The 20,405-nt window shown below is 39.1% G+C and overlaps 1 protein-coding gene across 3 annotated transcripts in view; it reads left to right on the top strand.

Annotated features, from left to right (window-relative positions):
• Positions 1 to 19,401, top strand: part of LOC149827843 (inositol hexakisphosphate and diphosphoinositol-pentakisphosphate kinase VIP2-like) — a 214,241-nt gene extending 194,840 nt beyond the window's left edge. For 2 of the 3 annotated variants that reach the window (XM_090019686.1, XM_090019684.1), the window contains 9 exons: positions 11,135 to 11,376; positions 11,541 to 11,585; positions 12,074 to 12,140; positions 14,055 to 14,126; positions 15,211 to 15,464; positions 15,537 to 15,594; positions 18,345 to 18,512; positions 18,870 to 18,944; positions 19,024 to 19,401. In XM_090019686.1, the coding sequence (XP_089875812.1) occupies positions 11,135 to 11,376; positions 11,541 to 11,585; positions 12,074 to 12,140; positions 14,055 to 14,126; positions 15,211 to 15,464; positions 15,537 to 15,594; positions 18,345 to 18,512; positions 18,870 to 18,944; positions 19,024 to 19,287 (1,245 nt within the window). In that variant the 3' untranslated portion in view covers positions 19,288 to 19,401. The remainder of the gene's footprint in view (positions 1 to 11,134; positions 11,377 to 11,540; positions 11,586 to 12,073; positions 12,141 to 14,054; positions 14,127 to 15,210; positions 15,465 to 15,536; positions 15,595 to 18,344; positions 18,513 to 18,869; positions 18,945 to 19,023) is intronic. The other variant, XM_090019685.1, reaches the window with a different exon arrangement.
• Positions 19,402 to 20,405: the final 1,004 nt, after the last annotated feature.

Genomic DNA, 20,405 nt, shown 5'->3' with positions numbered 1-20,405 from the left:
CCCCGATCATCGGAGTTAGGGGACTGGGCTACCAAATATTATCCTAGGTGGTAGATCCCAATGACTTCTGCAGAAGATCAGATGCATACCCCGGTAACAAGTGGCCTTTGAAGAATTGTCTCTCGGTCATTAGATGGTTTCATTGAGAGCGGACTCAACTAGTTGTCTGAGGTATTAAAAGACATGGAATAATAAACCCTCGGACAGTCTCAGTTATTTCTATGTTTTATCATGTGCGTACCCATAGGTCAGTAATTATCGAAATAAGTTTACCATGCTCACTTTTAATTATTCTAAAACTACACGTGAAATAACGGATATGTTAGTCTTGTTCTGACTTTTGATATTTATGCACCTACCAGGCTTTCATAAGTCTGACCCATTTTATGGGATACAGGTGATGATTAGGTTGATGCAAGAGGCGATGACGTGATGATATCAAGAACTCACTCTCTCTCTCTGTTGTTTACGTTTTGTAATTTTGTATAAGGGTTTCTTTTGTAATACCGCATTTTGTGTAAACTTTAATTATCAAAAACCTTATTTTGAATCTATGTGGTTTCAATGTTTGTATGAAGATACAAATCCATTGTGTAAAGGAAGGGTCGCTTATAATGCACTCAAGGTCCGTTGACTTGTTCTTTCAAATACTAGTTTTGGTTGAACTACCATTTTAAACTCTGAAAAAGGATTGATTGCAAAGCTTCAAATCTTTCTTAAAAAGTTTACATGGACAGAATTTTGGGGCGTTACATGTAATCAGTCAACCATGTTCAAGCATGTTATTGATGCATGCAGATCGTGTCTGCATGGTTAATCTATGTAATTAACTAACAACACACACATATATATATATATATATGTGATTGAAAACAGGAATACACATAAATCGGTAATACATCAATACATTGAGGTATCCCCTTTTCGCAACAGCCACTATATATATATTCGGTTTTCAATATCAGCCGTGCTTAACTCCCATGGGTATATGTAACCGCATACACAGGCCTATTATAGGGATGTATGCTGGTGCATCTTGGCACCTTTCATGCACTCTATTTCTATAGGTCCCTACCTCGATTCAGATTGGAGGCACCCACTGTTTGTTGATACTCGCAGGTAGGTCGATCTCCTCCTGGTCCGGTTGCAGTCTGTCAGCAGTAACAGCCCCTTCAACAGCCAATCCTTCAATTGAGTCTCTCCCAACTGTGTAGGAGGAACAGAATAGAGGAGACAAGGAAGAGAAAGAAGAAAACAAGTGAGAGATGGTCTAGAGAGAGAGAGAGAAATGGAATCAAGAGTGGGAGAAAGAGATAAGGCGTGTGAGAGGGAGGAGAGATAAAATGGAAATGCGGGGTCAGTTATGATGATAAGCAGAAGGGGAGGGCGTGAAAGAGGTTCCACAAAAATAGGGGTTTTCTTTCCTATTTTTCAGCCCATGTAGTCCCCTACTAAATAGGCTTCCGTTCCTTCTTTTTTTTGTATTTAAAAAGGGCATGTCTCCAAAATCATATGGAGAGATACCATAACTACTTAAAACTCCTTTTTTCTTAACCTACATACCTTTTTACTTTTAATCTTTCCCCCTTAGTAAATTTTCCTTTCTTTTACATTAAGATTTACCTTACTCCTTTACCACTCTTCTTTAAATCCTATTTGTTACCTTTATATATATATTTATATTTATATTTATATTTATATTTATATATATTAAGTAGGTGGGTGGTGCCCCACCCTACTTTGGTTATTATTCCATCATGGGTAATTGGATCCACTCTACGAGGTTCCATGATCTATTTAGATTTTTGGATTTGTATTGGGTCTATCTGGATCCATGCAAAGATCTAGATTTCTCGGGACCCAAAATTAGAGATCTAAATCTCGAGGTCCAAATTAGATTATTAGGGATCCAATATCAGAGATCCAAATAAGATACCAAGGATCCAATATCAGAAATTCAAATAAGATATTAGGGATCCAATATCAAAGATCTGAATAAATTATCAAGGATCCAATATTAGAGATCCAAATAACATGTCATGGATCCAATATCAAAGATCCGAGTAAGATATCAAGGATCCAATATCAAAGATCCAAATAAGATATCAGGGATCCAATATCAAAAATCCAAATAAGATATCAAGTATCCAATATCAGAGATCCAAATAAGATATCAAACATCCAATATCAAAGATTCAAATAAGATATCAAAGATCCAATATGAAATATCCAAATAAGATATCAGGGATCCAATATTAAAGATCCAAATAAGATATCAGAGATTCAAATAAGATATCAGGGATCCAATATCAAAGATCCAAATAAGATATCAAGGATCCAATATCAGAGATCCCAATAAGATATCAAGGTTCCAAATCCCATTCAAAAATAAAAATACACACATATAACATTCATGCCATATTAAAAATCACAGGCGTTACAACTTACCTACATCATCCATTCCTTCGGGACCTCAACCCAACATTGTTCAACAAGGGCATCCTCCATCAATGACGAGTTCATATCGTGACATTGATGCCTTGAGCATGTCTCTCAGCGAAGTTGGTTTGCACCAGAATCTTACAGGCAATCCCATACAGGGCACACTTGAGACAAATACTTGGAATGTCGGTCAAACTTTTTCAACCTGGGCAGCTTCGTCGAGCTCACAATCTCCTTCTCATAACAGTTGGTTGGTCGACTCAAGAGGTGCACATCACGTGATTGGTGATTCTGGTAAAATCTCTAATATTATGCCTTATTGTGGTAATGATAGTGTTGTCACGGGAAATGGAAAACATCACCCTATCACACAAATAGGAACCGTCATTGTTTCTACTAGTCCCGGGATCCTTAATCTCTCCAATACCTTTCTTGTTCCAAATATTCATTGTAATCTTATGTTTGTTTCCCAGTTAATAGACCAAACTAAATCTCATGTTATCTTTTTTCCTCTTTCTATTTTTGTGAAGGTATCTCGTATGAAGGAAACCCTCGTTGAATGTGAAAGAGTTGGGAATCTTTATGTCTTGAACGAAACTCGTAGAGGTTCTAACTGTGATTCATTTGTCCTTGTTTCTAAAGTTGAAAGTGTCAATAAGGAAGTCCAACTGTGACATCACAGACTTGACATTGCAATTCTATTTTTATTCAGATTCTATGTAATAAAGGCTTTATCTTTTTGCGTGATAAGAATCCAAAAGTGTCTTTTTTGTGTTCCAAGTGTCGTCTTTGTAAGAGTCATGAACTCCCTTTTATAGTTGCCAATAAAAGAGCTTTGTTTCCTTTTGAATTAGTTATGAGAATCAGCTCCCGTTCTCTCAATGTCAAAATCCAAATTTTATGTTATTTTTGTGGATGACTTCACCAAATATACTTGGATTTATTTTTTGAAGCACAAAGGTGAAGTTTTTCAAGTGTTTCAAAGGTTTAAATCCTATGTCGAAACTCAATTCTCTCAAAAAATCCTTCATTTCCATAGTGATAGTGGCAGTGAATATATCTACTTGGCTTTCACTAACTATTAACACGAAAACGACATATTGCATGAGATGTCTTGCCTGAAAACCTCCCAACAAAATGGGGTGGCAGAGAGGAAGCATCGTCACATAGTTGATACATCACTCACTATGTTGATGGATTCCAATGTTAGAAGAGATCTTTGGACTAAGGCATTTCATACAGTAGTTTACTGTATAAATCGCATCCCCTTGTCTAATTTAGAGGGTGAGAGTTCATTCTCACTAGTTCATGGGAAAAGTCCAAATTATTCTCTTATGAGAGCTTTTGGGAGTAGATGTTTTGTACATATAGATGAATCATTATGGAATAAGCTATCTCCTAAAGCCCAGGAATGTTAGTTTGTAGGATATGATGATGAATTTTTGGGATACACATGTTTTAATCCCATTTCTCAAAAGCTGGTGATATCAAGGCATGTTTTTCATGAAAATGACTATATGCCTAGTCAAAATGCTGTCAATCATCTACAGGAACCAGATTTGCAATCCTTTTGGCCAAGTATTGCAGCCCCACCTACAGCTCCAATAGTAGAGGATACGTCTAGTTCGGAAGCTACTAACAAATCCAAATCAGCTAATGAACCATCTGCAGAATTTGACAAACCTTCAAATCAGGCTGACAGTCATATTCAGTCAAATCAGGCTGAACATAACCTGCAGTCCACAACAGACATTTCTCTCTCAGCACCAGGTTCGTGTATAGTTGTTCAAGAAGACATTTCAGTTGAACACATGACCGCACACCCTCCATCAAGAACTTCAACCAGAGTTCGGCATCCTCCACAACGATGGGTTTCTTATGAGACTTTTACAACAGATTTTCAGATTTTTGTAGCAAATCTCATCCAAGAAAAAGAGCCCAGATCATATCATGAGGCTTGTCAAAATCCACGATATATGGGGGCCATGAATGAAGAGATTTCAGCCTTACATGAGTGTAAGACTTGGGATGTTGTTTCGAGACCTTCAAATAAGAACATTGTTGGGTGTCAGTGGGTGTTTAAAGTTAAATACAAGAGTAATGGAAGCATAGAACGTTACCAAGCACGATTAGTAGCAAAAGGGTACACACAGGAGCATGGCCTTGATTTTGATGTGATTTTCAGTCCTATGGTACACATGGGCACTATTCATGTTGTTCTTTTTCTTGTTGTTTCTTATGGATGGGATCTTGGTCAGCTAAACGTAAAAAATGTCTTTCTACATGGAGTGCTCCATGAAGAAGTTTACATGGAGCACCCACCTGGATATGCAAAAGGAGATCCTCAGACCATTGTGTGCCTAAACTAAAGAAAGCTCTTTATGGACTAAAGCAAGCCTCACGAGCATGGTTTGAAACTTTGAGTAATGTCCCATGTAATCTTGGGTTTGTTCGTAGTCAATGTGACTACTCCTTGTTCCTTCATCATAACAAGCACCATCTCACTATATATGACATTGTCATCAATGGCGCGAACACCCTTTGGATGAAACAACTCAAGCAACTTCTCTAACTCCAAATTTCATATGAAGGACTCAGGCAATCTCAGATACTTTTCGGGAGTTGAAATTGACAGGACACATGAGTTCATGACTCATACAACATAATTATGCTCTTGATATCCTTAATCGTTTTGGTATGTTAGAGTGCAAACCTATATCTACACCGGTAGCAGTCAACACTAAACTAACTATGAGGGAGGCCGATGATGTACTTCTTGATACACTACATGATTTTCGCAACTTAGTTGGGGCACCACAATGTTTGACCTTCACCCGTCCAGATTTGGTTTTTGCATTAAACCAAGTTTCACAATTTATGCATGAGCCTCAAAAAAGTCATATGGAAGCAGCCAAAAGAATTCCGAGGTACATTAAGGGAAAATATCAAATGGATTAGTATATACACAACATCCCAATAAGACCACAGGTCTTTCCCTTGTAATTCAAGTATACTTGGATGCTGATTGGGCAAGCGATCCTGTGACTAGACGGTCAGTGATAAGGTATGGAGTTTTTCTTGTTGGTCATCTTGTCTCTTGGGCAAGTCGCAAGCAATGGACTGTGGCTCGGTCTAGTACAGAGGCAAAATATAGCGCAATGGCAGTTGTTATTGCAGAAGTCTTGTAAATATGTCACCTTCTCTCTTCCTTAGACCAGTCTGTCTCTCGATCTTTACTATTTTGTGTCAATAGAAATGCCATTGCTATTGCATCCAACCCAATCCAACATGGCAAGATGAAGCATGTAGAGCTGGATCAACATTTTATACGTGAAAAGGTTAAAAGCAAAGAGATTCAACCTCTCTTTATTAAAGGGGATGAACAGGCTGATGATTTATTTACCAATGTAACGCCCCAAAATTTCAAACTTGCGAACCTTTCAGAAAACAGGCAAGAGACTAGAAGAAAATCTCTTTCCTTTTAGAGTTTGTTTATGTAATCAACGGAAGATAATTCTTTTGTTGAATTTAGAAAGGCAAGCTGACAACTTTGGGCACGTTAGCTAAAAGAACAAAAAAATACAAAATTCGGATATCCAAAGGAAAATCCGTGACAAAACCCAAAAACGTCCTGGACGCGAGCTAAGAGCAGGAAAAAGGAAATCTTGAAGTCATCTTGCATCGCGCCATTGCCCGTGGTGTACTTAATCATCACCTGTACCCATAGAATGGGTTAGTTTCGCAAAAAACTTGTAGGTGCACAAGAGAGACTACAGGAAACTGAATTAAGAGTATAGGTAAGTAGTTCAAAGCAAGTAAGCAGTTCAAAACTCGATTGAACAAAACGTATGTGTGATTAAACTTTTGTCTTCGCAAGAGTTTATACATAGTCATAAAAAGGGTTTACCAGAAGACTATAAGAATGTTATCTTCTACTTGATTCGACACGGATGAAGAGACACAATGAGACATTGCTCTAGCTTGTTTTCGTTTTGTGAATGGGGTCTCTGTATTTAATCATTATCAGGTTATCGTTTGTCGCTCTCACTATTTCTAACAAACTCTTTGTCCTGAACAACCTTAATTTATTCTCATCTCCCAAGGCCCTTCGCGGCCAACTGTCACTTGTTATGACTGGCTTAAGGCGTCATACTTTCTCAGAAAAACCCACCCTTCCATTGAAAGTCCAAAACATGATCTAAAATCAATAAAGATCTGATTCTCACATCTGGGTTCAGCATATAATCATGCTAAAACAGAAAGCCAAATCTATAGATTCATAAGTGGCTATTTCAATCAATCTCAGAAGATCATCACAGCTCACCATAACTTTTTATGGAAATCAGAAATCACAAGTTCCACGTCGGATCACCTGGTCTGAGAAATGTTTGACCTCACAAGGAATTACCGCCCTAGATGGTATACCTGGTCTTGGACAATACACTTTCTCACAGGAGTTCACCATTTTTGCGGCTACTCGCTCTTGGACAGTGTACTTCCTCACAGAGATTCAACCGCTCTAGCCGGATTACCAGATCTTGGTCATACATACCCTCACATAAAATCCTTTGAGAGTTATCAACAAATGTCATTCAATGAAAATTATTGTGATACATGCATCAACACAAATGACCGCTCTTTGGGTCGATAGACACTATTATAATTAACAAGATCAGCGCCGGATCACCTGGTTTGGAAAATGTACAACCTCACAAGGAATTACCGCCCTAGATGGTATACCTGGGTCTTGGACAATACACTTCCTCACAGGAGTTCACCGTCTTTGCGGCTACCTGCTCTTGGAAATATCCTCACAGAGAATCTACCACTTTAGCTGGGTCACCTGATCTTGATCATATACACCCTTGCAGATAATCCTTTGGAGATCAGGTCCTCAACAGATACCATACTCAGTGATACATGCATCAATACAATCGATTGCTCCGAACAATTGACCGCTCTTGGGGTCAGTAGCCACCAATATGGGCACAAGCATGTATACCAGCAATATGCATTGTATCACTTCGCATGGTAAATCAAATCATATAGGATTCAAGTTATATGTGCAAATATTCAGATCATTGCATTATCATATGCATTCACAATTCTTATCTCAATGCACATCTCATTTGACTTTTCTAGCGTGTAACTTACGCACATATCTTCAAGATATTTTAATCAAATATTCATGATACTTATCAATCATGTTATACAAGTATGATATATTCACACAAACAATCATAATGCAATCTTCTGCAATACAACAATGTAGGTGTGATGTGTCATTTACCTGCATAAGCATCATAATCATAAGAATCTTGGAGACACCAAAGTCATACGTAATTTCATCGATAAGCTTTTACTTGACAAAAATTACGTATCCAAAACACACGAAAGTCTTATGACCCATCAACCAGTGTGAACAGACTTATGTTTCGATATTACTGATCTGCGGGTACGCGCAGACGAATCATAGAAACAACTGAGACTAGTTCGAGCGTCTGTTATTCTATGTATTTTCAATAACCCGAATAGCTAGTTGAGTCTGCTCCTAAGGGGACGGCTTTAGCCGAGAGAGGATTCCCCAAAGGCAGGTACTTGGCAATGGATGCATCCAAATTTGTAGAAGTTCATGGGATCTACCACCTAGGATAATGTCTGGTAGTCCCTTCCCCTAACTCCAATGACTTGGGAGGTCGGATCTTTGCTCGTGGGGTGGTTGTTAACAACCTGTCTATTAGAGTGTGTACCGCTCTGTCCTCTCCCTTGACAGACTATATGAAGCGAATGAGTGTGTCATGGGTAAATTAATTGATGACTCATTTTATATGCTCTGGCCTTTTGACCAAATGAGCATCTTACCTGTGAAGGTGATCCCATTTTTATGCGTTTACAGCATTGTGCATTTAGCACTGTTAGAGGTCGCACAACCGTCTCATCCGATCATCGCAGTACTAGCGTGTAGTGCACGACTACAAGTACTCTAGGATGAAAGGGGTATAGTTTCTCAATAGGAGCCTCAACAAAAGTGTTTCACAAAGATGTAATGTTTCTCAAACTTTACTTTTGACATTTTTTATCTTTTGAAATAACCAACAGCTTGTGTCAACATTTGGCATACGATTTTTTAGAATCTCATCCGCTATCGTGGTATCTACATGTCTCGCATGACTCGATATCAGCCTCGATGAACGGGATACGGGTTTCTCAACAGAACTCCCGCTAAGAAGTTCGCTCAAGCCCTAATTCGAGGTTACCTGAGATATGTGGAATAGATGAACAAAACCAGTCAATCGCATCCTCCCAAATACTTTGATTTGGGCAGTCTTTGATACTTTTGCGCAGCTTCCTAAACTCTCAAGTCTACTTTGCAGGACTGCTCACGCGAAAATCCAGGATCCCTGCTAGGGATCCCTCTCCTTAGACAAGAATGTATCGTTAAGCTCCCGACTCAACTCTTGTCGCAAGAGGGAGAGTTGTAAATGCCTCTTGCATCCTCCACGAGGATGCCTTTTATAGCACATGCAATGAGCGAAAAACTAAGTGTCATCTGCAATGGCAAGGCAGTAGCGAAACATTTGCAAAAGCAAGAGCCTGGGTGCAAAGCGCGATGACAAAGAAAAGATATGACAGAAAGTAAAGGACAAGGATCGCGAAACTGCGTCCTTGAGTTAAATGCGTACTCGTATAAATATATATATATATATGCATATATATTTATTTAATTGTCCTTTTTAGTTAATTGAACTCAATTCAATTATCCAAGTCCTCCGTGCAATCTTCTCCTACCTTGGGGAGTTGCGAGATTGCTGGCATCTGCAGGTGTAAACGATTAACTAGTCAAGTCGCGGGGCGCGAGCCGGATCTGTTGTACGAGTTGCAAAAGCAAGACGTCAACATGCTATCTCAATCAGAAAGGTAGAGACGACAGGGGCGTTGTTGTTGTCCTGACGTGAAAGAAGCAGAGGCGGGGGCATCGTGCCCCTGCGAACCTGCTAAACGCGAAAAAAGCAGGGGCAGGGGCCGTGAACCCCTGCTGTCAACAAACAACGATGAGGCAGGGGATTGCACACCTGCCTGTCGATGGTTCATACAGAGGCAGGGGTTGCGCCCCTGCCTTCCGAAAACGAGAGTAGGCAAGGGTTGTGCCCCTGCCTGACAAGGTGGAAGAGAGGCAAGGGTAAAGCCCCTTCCTAACAAAAACAAGGGAGGCAGGGAGCTTCACCCCTGCCTGCCGAAGGAGCAAGGAGGCAGGGGCGAGGCCCCTGCCCGACGACCAAAAAGAGGGAGGCCAGGCGACTTCACCCCTACCTGCCGAAATTAGCGGAGGCAGGGGCGACGCCCCTGCCTACTAGAAGGAGAAGGCGCAGGGAGGGGGCTCGGCCCCTCCCCCGCCAAACTGAGGGTGCAGGGAGGGGCTCGACCCCTCCCCTGCAAAACAAGTGCACAGGGAGGGGATTGGCCCCATCTCTGTCAAAGGGTACGCAGGGAAGGGGGTCAGCCCCTCCCTTGCATACAAAGGGTACAGGGAGGGGGCTCCGCCTCTTCCCTGTCGCTGGAAGGTGCAGGGAGGGTCGCAGCCCTTCCCCTGAACAACGAGGGTGCAGTGAGGGGCTCGACCCCCCCACCTTCCTCCCCTGCTGTAAAGGAAGCAGGGAGGCGCTCGACCCCTCCCCTGTTGTTCGAGGTACCGAGGAACAGGGAGGGGGCTCAACCCTCCCTATGGAAAATGGAAGCAAAGGCAAGGGGCGGCCTGTCAAAGGAGTAGCAAAGAGAGAGAGAGAGAGGTAGGGGAAGGCACGTAGTTGGAGGTCGGCGGCGGCATTGGCATACGAGCAAGAGAGAAATAGAGAGGGGAAAGAGGCGGTGGTGAGGTTGTCGGAAGAAGCTCGTCGGAGAGGAGCTTGCTGGAGGAAGGGTCGCCGGCATGCGTGTGTCGCCGTAGGCCGCTGCTCGGCAAAAGCAAGGAGAGTGGGAGAGGCGGTCGGGGGAGAGAGAGAGAGACGAGAGAGCGAGAGGGGAAAGGAGTTTCTATTTGAAACCCCTCCCCTGCCTCGCTGTCTTTAGAAGGCGCGAGGGAGGCGGTGGCCTCAGATCGGGTTCAGATCCGACCCGAATCCAAGTTTTTTTTTCCTCGGGTTTTACAACCAAGCTGCTAACATGTGTTAGACGTTGGTTTCTTAAGGGCAAACTGTCCATGGTTCTCACAAGAGACCCATGTTCAGTTTGAGGGGGCGTGTTAAGAATATGTTATGTGTTGTAAGGGCATTTATGTCTTTCTTGCTATACATTATCTTTTCTCTTATTGTACACAAAAGATATATATGTGTGTGTGTGTGGGGGGGGGGACTGAAAGATAAGACCCTTGTTCCTTTCTCCCATATTGTTTCTTTTTCTCTTTTCTCTCACATTGTGTGACTGCCGGAAAGTATCTCCACATCATTTCTGTCAATAATATCTAAGGGCCTTTCCTTTGAATGTGAATTGTGAAACTTGCATTCTCATACAGACTTGCTACTTCTCCCTTCATTTTTGTACATTGTAAGAATTATACTCTGTCATTGTTATTTAATTTCAGGAAATAATCTTCTATTTACTGTCATCTTAAGTTCGACATGTTCAAATTTCTAGATTTAACTTTCTGTTCGAGTGATAGGATATTATGATCTTATTGCTATAATATTTCATTTAGGTCAAACTGACAAAAAAGATTACTGCTCAAGTGAAACTCCTTGCCAAAGATGAGGATGAAAAACTTGCACAGACAGGATCCTATGACGTGCTTCCGCAATATGACCAAGCCAAGGCCCTTGGGACAACAAACATTGATGTTGGCCGCATTGCCGCTGGATTCCCTTGTGGTAGCGAGGGCTTTCTCTTGATGTATGCTCGTTGGAAGAAGCTTGAAAGGGATCTTTATAATGAACGAAAAGTGTATGCATTTATCATCAGAAAAAAACTGTACCATAGGGATTTTCCTGTGAAGCTTTATAATACATTTTTCTATGGACATTTTTTCCTTTTCTTGTATAATGCATTTCATTCATCTTTGATTTCTTGTTTAGTTATGTCAGTTTCTCTAACTTGAGTATCTGCAGGCGATTTGATATCACACAAATTCCTGATGTTTATGATTCGTGCAAGTAAGATAAATTTGTGCATTTATTTCCTTTTTTCTCTAGGTCATTCATTCTATCTGAATGGTTTGGTTTCAATTCTGGCAACTTTTTTCCATTCCATCAATAGTTTTTTGCTTAGGGAATCAAATGAGAATGCTTGAGCAAATGATTCCCAATTGGAACAGGAATCTTTTTTTGGTACTTTACAAAATTACATGAACACAGTTGAAGCTTGTTGTATTCAATGCAACTGCTTCAAATGTTTTCCTTTCTTTCATTCTCTTTTTTTATGTCATTAGAAAAATTTTCTTGATTCTTTCTTACTTGAACGTCATTTTTTCAGAAGTCAACTACAATACATGCTTATGAAAAGGGAAAAAAGAAAACATGGGGGATAAAAAGTTTCTGTTTAATTCCATCAATTCTCCAATGTTTTGTCTCTCTACGGTTTTTAATGGCATTCTATCTCATTGTTTAGTATATCATAATAACTTTTGCTTTCTGATCCACAGATATGATCTGCTTCATAATGCACATCTTAATCTTGATGGCTTGGATGAGCTTTTTCAGGTTTCCCAGGTGATTTCCATCATCACTTTATTGATCTTCTTTTGTGATTTTTTCTGTACCCGTCAATGTAATCCGTTCTATTTGAAAATTGCAATATGCTATAAAGAGTTTTTCCTATCTATGGTTTGTTGCTTATGTGTTTTTGCACATGCCTTTGTGTTCATTTTTGAAGTTGAGAAGTAGAACTAACTGGGTTGAATAATATTGGTGAAAGACACTTATTTTAAGATGGAATTCCTAAGATATGTCAGAACACATGGAATGTAGCATTAATATTCTCCATATGATTTCAATATTCACTTTGCCAAACCTTCTAAGAGACTGAAGAAGAAGACAACAAGAGTATGGAGTTGAAAGAAAAACATGGAATGCACATTAAGATCAGTTACTGCAGAACTAAGAAAGAAGTGGCTTTCCATTAACCATTGCAAATTTAACTTCCAATCTAGTGGGCATAATGGCTTATCCTCTCTCAGTATCATTACTTTGTACTTTGTAGCCATACATGTATGGTATACTTACTTTGTCAAGGAAGTCATTTGCAGGGTAATTGTGTTTCTTCTAGCCAAAGAGAATATATTAGAAGTATGAGATCATTTCAAAAAATCATCCTAGTCATTCTGGAATCATGTCGTTCAACATTTCTTTAGATTCATGTTGTCTGCAAAGGGTGAGGGAGTGGCATGATCATGATATGAAGACAAGCAAACACATGAACTTATGGTGCTTTAAACTTGTCTTGTTTTCTGTTCAGTTGCATATCTCATATCAAGTTCTAGAAGCATGAGAATATAAGTGCCTCCAAAGGCAAGATAAACATGAACCAAATGAGTAGCATCAATAACAACAGTATATATGCGTATCTAATGGATTTCCATTATAGAAAATATGGTTAACCTCATGATGATACAAAAACAGTGGTTCCTTCAACTAATATTTAGATTCGAAGGTCAACATATGAGCCATAGGAGAAAAGGCAAATTCTAATCCATACTGCCTTTGATTGCAAAGTTCCATCAGAACTCTTCATTTTTCACACCAAATGGCACTCAATGACAGGTTCTTTTGTGAGCAACACAGTATCAGTAATCATTCTGTAGTTTCTGAAGCTCTTCTGCCACAGTGTTGCACCACTTTTTTGGTTCATGGACTTCTGTTTTGAGTGATTTGCCCATCAAGGTAAGGGTCCATGGCAAAACAAAAGTATTTTGTATTTTGATGGAAGGTTTAGAAACAAAATTGCAAAAACAGTTTACGTAGCATATAATTTATTTATGAAATGAACTTCATCTAGGTGTCAAACTGGCACTTGGGAAACCAACCTTGAATGGTTGAACTTGTTTACCAAAATAAGAAAAGAAATATCTAGGTTTTGGCAACTGTCTATCTGGGAGTTGCCTGCAGACGTGATGGAAGATAAACTATTGAAAGCAGTTGAAACTGACTAATCAAGGAAGACTCACTTTGATCTTGAATACTGAATACTTGTAAACATTAGAGAATGTTACACTTGACCCCGGCTTCTCCCGTCTCCCTGCACCTCGTCGGAGCTCGCCATAAAATGTTATGTTTGATCATAAAATATTACATTAGAGAATGTTACGTTTGATCATAAAATTCTAATGCTAGCTGTTTAGGTTAGTTCTATTGGTTTGTGGTTGGACTTCTCTGTTCACCTCCTGCATATGGCTCTGCCCAACATGGTTTTTATATAGTAACTTCATGTTCGTATGTTCCATCTTACTCATTTGACCTCTTCGAGCAGGATCATTTTACTGTATTTTATGTGCTTGTACATATATGAACTTTTTCTTTTTGGACATCTCTTTCAAGTTATAAGTTCACCCTTAATATGCATGCGGTATTGAACCTTTTCAGTATTGCTATTAAAAGATGCTGATGCGAACTTTTACCTTGTTTCAGTTGCTAGCAGATGGTGTTATCCCTAATGAGTATGGTATCAACCCAAGTCAGAAGCTTAAAATCGGATCTAAGGTACATGATCATGAACAACTCACCTTTTAGAAACAAACTGTCTCTCTTTAGGAATGAAGTCTCATGCATGCAGGGATGGTACCAACTAGTAAGTACCATGTTGTCTACAGGGAAATCGTAGTTGCATGTGTGTTCATCATAGTTTTTATAACTAGGGTGGTGCTTTATATCTGGTTGTTTCAACATAAAAACTCAATCTTAAGTATCATGAAATTTATGTGAATTGTGGTTGTTTTTGAAAATCTGTTTAAATCAAAGTGTCACGATCTAGTTCTTTGCTAAAGCTTATAGTGGAGTCACATCTGTAGGTTCTGATCCATAGAGAATATCAATGGGTTTTATTGAATGGTATTATCATTAATGTCAAATATATAAGGAAAATGACTGCATGACTACTAAGTTCAGATCGCTGAAAATTTGTGATATTATGTTGCCACCTGTAATGTGTAGTATTGCATTCTGGAAGTCATCTTGTGTTAATTCATTGACTGCTCCTAGGACCATACACGTGGCTGGTTGATGATGTCCTGTCTTTACCTATTGACATGCACACACATGCACTTGCATGCACACACACATATATATATATATATATATATATATATATATATATATATATATATATATATATATATATATATATATATATATATATATATATATATATATATATATATATATATATATACATTCTATAAAACCCAGTCAAAAAATCAATTTCAGATCCAACGCGCACGTGCACGCGGCGCATGCACACGTGCATGCGGTGCTTGCGCACACACACATGCACACACACACACACCCGCACGACACACACGTGCATACGCACGCGTGCGCACACGCACACACACGCGTATACACACACACACGCGCGCGCACACGTACGCGCATGTGCACAGTTCTTATTTGTAGTTAGCTATGTGCATACTAGTCTTGCTCTTTCTTTTGTTCATAATGCAGAAATTAATTGATGAGCAAAATCTGATTGTTATTGCTATTTACTTGGATCTGATTTTCACCCTTTATGTTATTTACTTTCCTCGGACGATGTTGTGGCTTCTCATTGATACTTTTGCTGCTGCAGATTGCCCGCAGATTATTGGGAAAGATTTTGATTGACCTTAGAAATACTCGGGAAGAAGCCATTAGTGTTGCTGATTCAAAAAGCGATCTTGAGCAAACATTGAATGGTTTTAGGAGTATAACGGAAGAACTTGAGGCGGTTTCGCGATGTCAACTTAAAATTGATGATACTAGGCGACTAAGTTCAACAAGTGAGAAGTCCTTGGATCAAGATGATGATGACGACAAAGAAACACAATATCGATTGGATCCAAAGTATGTGCCCATATCCTTTTTCTTGGGTTTGTTTGTCTGGTATGTCCTTCATGTATAGATCTCTTTTTTCAGGTATGCAAATGTGAAGACACCTGAGAGACATGTTCGTACTAGACTGTATTTTACATCGGTATGTTCATCTGTTCTGATTGCTTTCTTTGTTCATGTCAATATGTTGTTACAATATCGGTGAAAATTATCCTGCTTATGCTAATTATTTGTTTCATATATATTATTAGTCTAGCTTGTCCTAGCATTTGTTTCTACCATTGTAATTGGATGGTTCGTCAAATGCAATGTTAAACTCGAGTTGGTTTTAATATCTTAGCATATGGACCCGAGTTCAAAGACCACTTCAAGCTGCTCCTTCCTTTACGATATTAACAATACATAAATAAATTATTCATTATTGTGTTTCCCAATTTTATTGTAAGCTAGCTTTGTGAAACTTCTTCATAAGATCCACATTAGATGGTTATCTCTAATTATTAACCATATATTTCCATGATCTTTCCACAATGAGCTTTGACAAACTATTTCAGTTTCTGCAATTTTCCACAATAAACTCCTTTGCTGGAAATATTTGGGTTTGAATGGAAACCAGGGTGTTATTATCTTGCAGGATGATATCAAGGGAATCCACTATGTTACATAAACAACAGTTTTCCCTTATAGTTCCATCACTTTCATTAATAGATGGTTATGTAGTTACACGGTCATGTTATAGTTCTATCCTTGTATTTTAGCATTTGGTTTCTAATTCTCATCCTGTGGAAAATTGGGGTGTTCGTTTCATTGTTTTCTGCTCCTATTCTAGCCTGCTCGTTATTTTCTGCCATGAGGATGTTTAACAAGATGCAACCTTCAGCTTGTTAAAATGTAACATATATATTTATAATAATAATAATAATAATAATATATATTATTATATATAATATTTGATTTTATTATTTTCCTTTTCTTTATTTCTTCTTTTTAGTATCTAGTTCATTTTGAACTAGATTAATAAACTAGTCAAGTTCCTTGTTGAAACTTGACCAAGTTATAGTCCAACGGCTATAATTAGAGTTATGAGCTCTCCCTCCTCTCTTCCATTCTTTATAAATAGGGGTGATCCCATTCAACAATTGTACCAATGCTTCTTAAGCATTTTTGTGATAAATAAAGATCTATTTATTTTATTTGTGTTCTTCCATTTATACCCTTTTATGGGTTTTGTTTGAAGTGTCTTTAATAGACATTCTTTTGAGAGATTTGTGCGCTTTGTGAAAGACCACTATTTCATTACATGGTATCAGAGCCGTGGAGATCCTAAACCTTGAAGAACTTCCGCCTTGTTTTCCATGCCTCTTTTGTAAAAGGTGTTTCATCACCTTGTTCGTGACTCAAGAAGGTTCTTTTGAAAAAAGGAGGCAATGCATGATGTACGGAACCATACATCAGCCAAATAAATTGCATAAGCAGTGCGCGATGTACGAAACTGTATATCGACCAAATAAATTGCGTAAGCAGTGCACGATGTACGAAACCGTATATCGGCCAAATAAATTGTGTAAGCAGTAGCCTGTATACATAACAGCGTGGCGGCAAAGTAAATGACATGATTTTAAATTGACAAGAATACGCAAAACTGCGTCTTTGAGTTAAAAGCATATATATATATACATATATATATATATAAAGTATTTCGCCATTTGCTTTCTTATGCAACTTTCTCCTACCTCGAAGATGGTTGAACTCACTGACAATTTCGAGTGTAAGTTTTTAAAGGCTTGTGCCTTGGTAAGCATGTCTTGTTTGTTGTGTCGATGTGGTGCGCTAAAAGGTATTTTATCGTGTTGCATTAGAACAATGCAACAAACTTAATTTAACAACAATAAGCAATGTTTGTGTCGCAAGGGTCGAAACCGGACCCAGTTTGATCCGACCAGACCGAGTCGGCCTCAGTGAAAATTAAATCGAAGAACCGAGCTTCGCTCGGTGTTGGCAGACCGGATCAGGCTTGGTAAAAACTGAACTTGACTCGGTTCATGGGAAAACTAGGTGGGCTCGGTCTCCCCTTTTCTAAAACAAGTGGTCATGTGAGCTCGGCCTCACCTCGGTTCTAGTCGAACTCGAGAAAATAGCAATAGTAGTTGCTGCTGCTCGAGCACAGCAGTGGGTTGAGGAGGGTGCCATGGCGATGGAGGCACCATTGTGGATCCTCCGCTACATCCACCCCCCACCCCACCCCCCCACACACACACACACACGCGACATCAATGGTGGCAAGGTGCCATGATCCCAACCCCTGCTCGGGCCGGCCTGTTACGCCCCCAAAATCATAGACTTTTAACCTTTTAGAAAAAATTTAAAAGTCTTCTAATCATTCCTTTATTAGAGTTTGATATATATATATATATATATATATCAAACCATAAGCCTATGCACATTTCAACGCGACGGCAATGTAAATGACATAAAGCCAGGTTCGATGTGTGAAACCACACTTCGAGTTAAATAAATTCGTAAGCCATGCACGATGTATGAAACCATACATCAAATAAATAAATTGCATAAGCAATGCATGATGTACGAAACCGTACATTGGCTAAGTAAATTGCGTAAGCAGTAGCCTGTGCACATAATAGAGTGTAATTTTATTGATTGTATATGGAAATATTCCTCCTAGGTGAGCATGTTATCATTCAATACCCATAATTTTCTTGGAAATATCTTTTTATATGTTTTTATGTTCATGTTTGTAGCTTCAGTTCTCAATATGCTTTATTTGCATTTTATAGTCATTTTCTCAACCATGCTTGAGTTGGTTAAATTCATTTTTAGCATATGCTAAATAAATATATGATTTTGATTGAATGAAATGGTTATTAATTACAGGAATCCCACATACACTCTTTGATGAATGTCCTCCGCTACTGTAACATGGATGATTCACTGCAAGGGGAGGCCAGTCTTGTTTGTGATAGCGCATTAGAACGATTATATAGAACAAAGGAGCTTGATTACATGAGTTACATAGTTCTTAGGATGTTTGAAAATACCGAGGTATGCATCTTGGTGCATCTCTCTCTCTCTCTCTCTCTCTCTCTCTCTCTCTCTCTCTCTCTCTCTCTCTCTCTCTCTCTCTCTCTCTGGCTTTATTAAACTTATCATCCCTCTTTCTCTGATGCTCAGCCCTCAAAAAGTTATATTTTTTCTGTAAATATCCAGTTACCCCTTGAATTGTTTCCTTTTAGATATTTTAGTATGAGACACTTATTGTTCATTGTACTTTCAGTTGCTCTGTTTTTCCCAAGAAACTTGATTGGCGTTGAGACTTGGATGTATTGGTTATGGTGAAATTATAGTGAATGTTTTGATTGAATTTGGATCTTTTCTCATTATTTATTTTATCTAATGCAGGTACCTCTAGAAGATCCAAAGAGATTTCGAATTGAAATGACATTTAGCCGTGGTGCTGACTTAAGTCCATTGGAGGTAGTAGAAATACTCTATGAGACCATGCATCATAACTCTTGCTCTGATATTGACCATTCCTCTTTATACATTTCTGCAGTACAATGATGAGGTCGCCTCATCTCTGCATCAAGAGCACACGCTGCCAATAATGGGACCAGAGAGGTTGCAGGAAGTAGGATCTTATCTCACTCTGGACAGGCTGGAGAAGATGCTTCGTCCATTTGCCATGCCTGCCGAAGACTTCCCACCTCCTGCCGCACCTCAAGCTTTCACTGGCTACTTCTCCAGGACCGGTGGTGTTTTCGAGCGCCTTGCGAGTTTATGGCCATTTCACAAGCAGGCAAATGCTACTGCAAAGTAAAAGTTACTGTCGTTTCATTTTCTGCAATTGCAGAATGATATTGGTCGTCATTTTTTAAAAAAATTGGTAATGAACATCATAATTTTTTTTTTTTTCAAATAAGTTGTTCTCTAATTGAAGCCATGCATGAGGATGGAAGCAATTAGCATTTTTGGTGCATGCTGCTATTTTATAGTTCAACGGGGCTGATCTGAGGTTATGTTGGGGAGGTGGTATTTTTGACGAATTATTGGAGGGAATTCAAGGGAGCTGAGGGAAATCGCGTTGTTTGAGAGTACCTTGTTGGAATTTCGAAAATGGACCAGAATCCTTTCATGGGAAGAATTTGGCAATTGTCTCCTCTCTGTGAAAGAATCCAAGGATTTAGAAAGAATTAGCTGATGTGGTTTCCTTTCCTGTTTTTTCAAATTTCTCTAATTCTTTTGTCTCAAACAACCTGATGTAGTAATTTCAAACCTTGATTCCCCATGACTACTCTGATTGCTTCAGGTTCCTCTACGGTTCCTACTTCCTAAACAGTCTCATTAGGACCTAACACCACTTATAGCCATTTCAGCCAAGAGAGTTGCTAGCCATACTGGGCCTGAAGTTACTCAACAGGTTGGGTGTCGAAGCCATTTGGGTAAAACCCCCAATGCTACCATATCAGTGTACTAAAATGTTAAGTGAAGTTGTTAAGTGAAGTTTGGATTGTTTTGACATTGTTTGCCCCCTAAGCAGATGCCATATGTTGTCCAACGTCGCGTCTTATGTTCTGGCACTGTTGACTGGATCACATTTCTTTGGCTGCTAGATTTTATCTGATCTTTGTTGTTCGATATTTTTGTTTTTGCTTGCTATTGAAATAACTTTTGAAGGTTTTAGCCCAAAGAGTCGTTCCTTTTTCCACCAAGCATTTGTTCTCTGTGTTTGGCTATATGATTACCGAATAGATGGTTTTCAATACAAGACACAAAATGCTGTATAGCTGCTACGCTTCGAGAAGCTCTAGCATGACCCTTATTTAATTGTCTTTTATTATTTTGATACCGACTTGCAAGTCAAGGGCTACATGGATTTATGCTCCTTTTTAAGTTTCCTAATAGAATCAGAGTGACTAGCACCTACCATGATTCCCT

Source organism: Nuphar pumila, chromosome 10 (assembly GCF_984573655.1).
Source record: "Nuphar pumila chromosome 10, dmNupPumi1.hap1.1, whole genome shotgun sequence".
NCBI lineage: Eukaryota > Viridiplantae > Streptophyta > Magnoliopsida > Nymphaeales > Nymphaeaceae > Nuphar > Nuphar pumila.
This window is presented reverse-complemented; position numbering and strand designations above follow the sequence as displayed.